This window comes from Austrofundulus limnaeus, unplaced genomic scaffold (assembly GCF_001266775.1).
Source record: "Austrofundulus limnaeus strain Quisiro unplaced genomic scaffold, Austrofundulus_limnaeus-1.0 Scaffold6880, whole genome shotgun sequence".
In the NCBI taxonomy this organism is placed as follows: domain Eukaryota; kingdom Metazoa; phylum Chordata; class Actinopteri; order Cyprinodontiformes; family Rivulidae; genus Austrofundulus; species Austrofundulus limnaeus.
Genome location: NW_013959282.1, coordinates 1 through 380, shown reverse-complemented (window position 1 = coordinate 380; position 380 = coordinate 1). Strand labels below are relative to the sequence as shown.

The 380-nt window shown below is 40.0% G+C and overlaps 1 protein-coding gene across 1 annotated transcript in view; it reads right to left on the bottom strand.

The window, feature by feature from the left end:
• The window catches only part of LOC106512441 (uncharacterized), a gene marked incomplete at its 3' end in the record, with an annotated part of 1,749 nt that extends 1,413 nt beyond the window's left edge, over positions 1-336 (bottom strand). The window contains 1 exon segment of the mRNA XM_014001059.1: positions 1-336. Within this exon segment, the coding sequence (XP_013856513.1) occupies positions 1-319 (319 nt within the window).
• Positions 337-380: the final 44 nt, after the last annotated feature.

Below are 380 nucleotides of genomic sequence, written 5' to 3'. Positions count from 1 at the left end.
GGTTTATGATCCAGACTGTAGCTGACTGGAAAACTGACTGTAATGATGGAAGGAGACTCAGACCTGTTTTAGTTTCACGGTCCTTCACCTGAGAGTACAGATCCAGCAGGAAGTCACTCTGATAATAATCATCATTCATGTCTGTTTTATTCAGAGGGAATATTTTATGTCCACAGACTGATGATAACAGCTCCACTATCTTCTCTCCTGTCTGCTGTTCTCTCTCTGCTGCTGCACAGAACAGATCCACTAAGAACCTGATTTGTTCTTGAAGTTCTGACCGGTCACGATAAAAACTGTAAGAATAAGAAGGAAACATTTAGTGATGATTTGATCTCACTACATAAATTTAACCAAACTACTGATGGACTGCTTCTTGT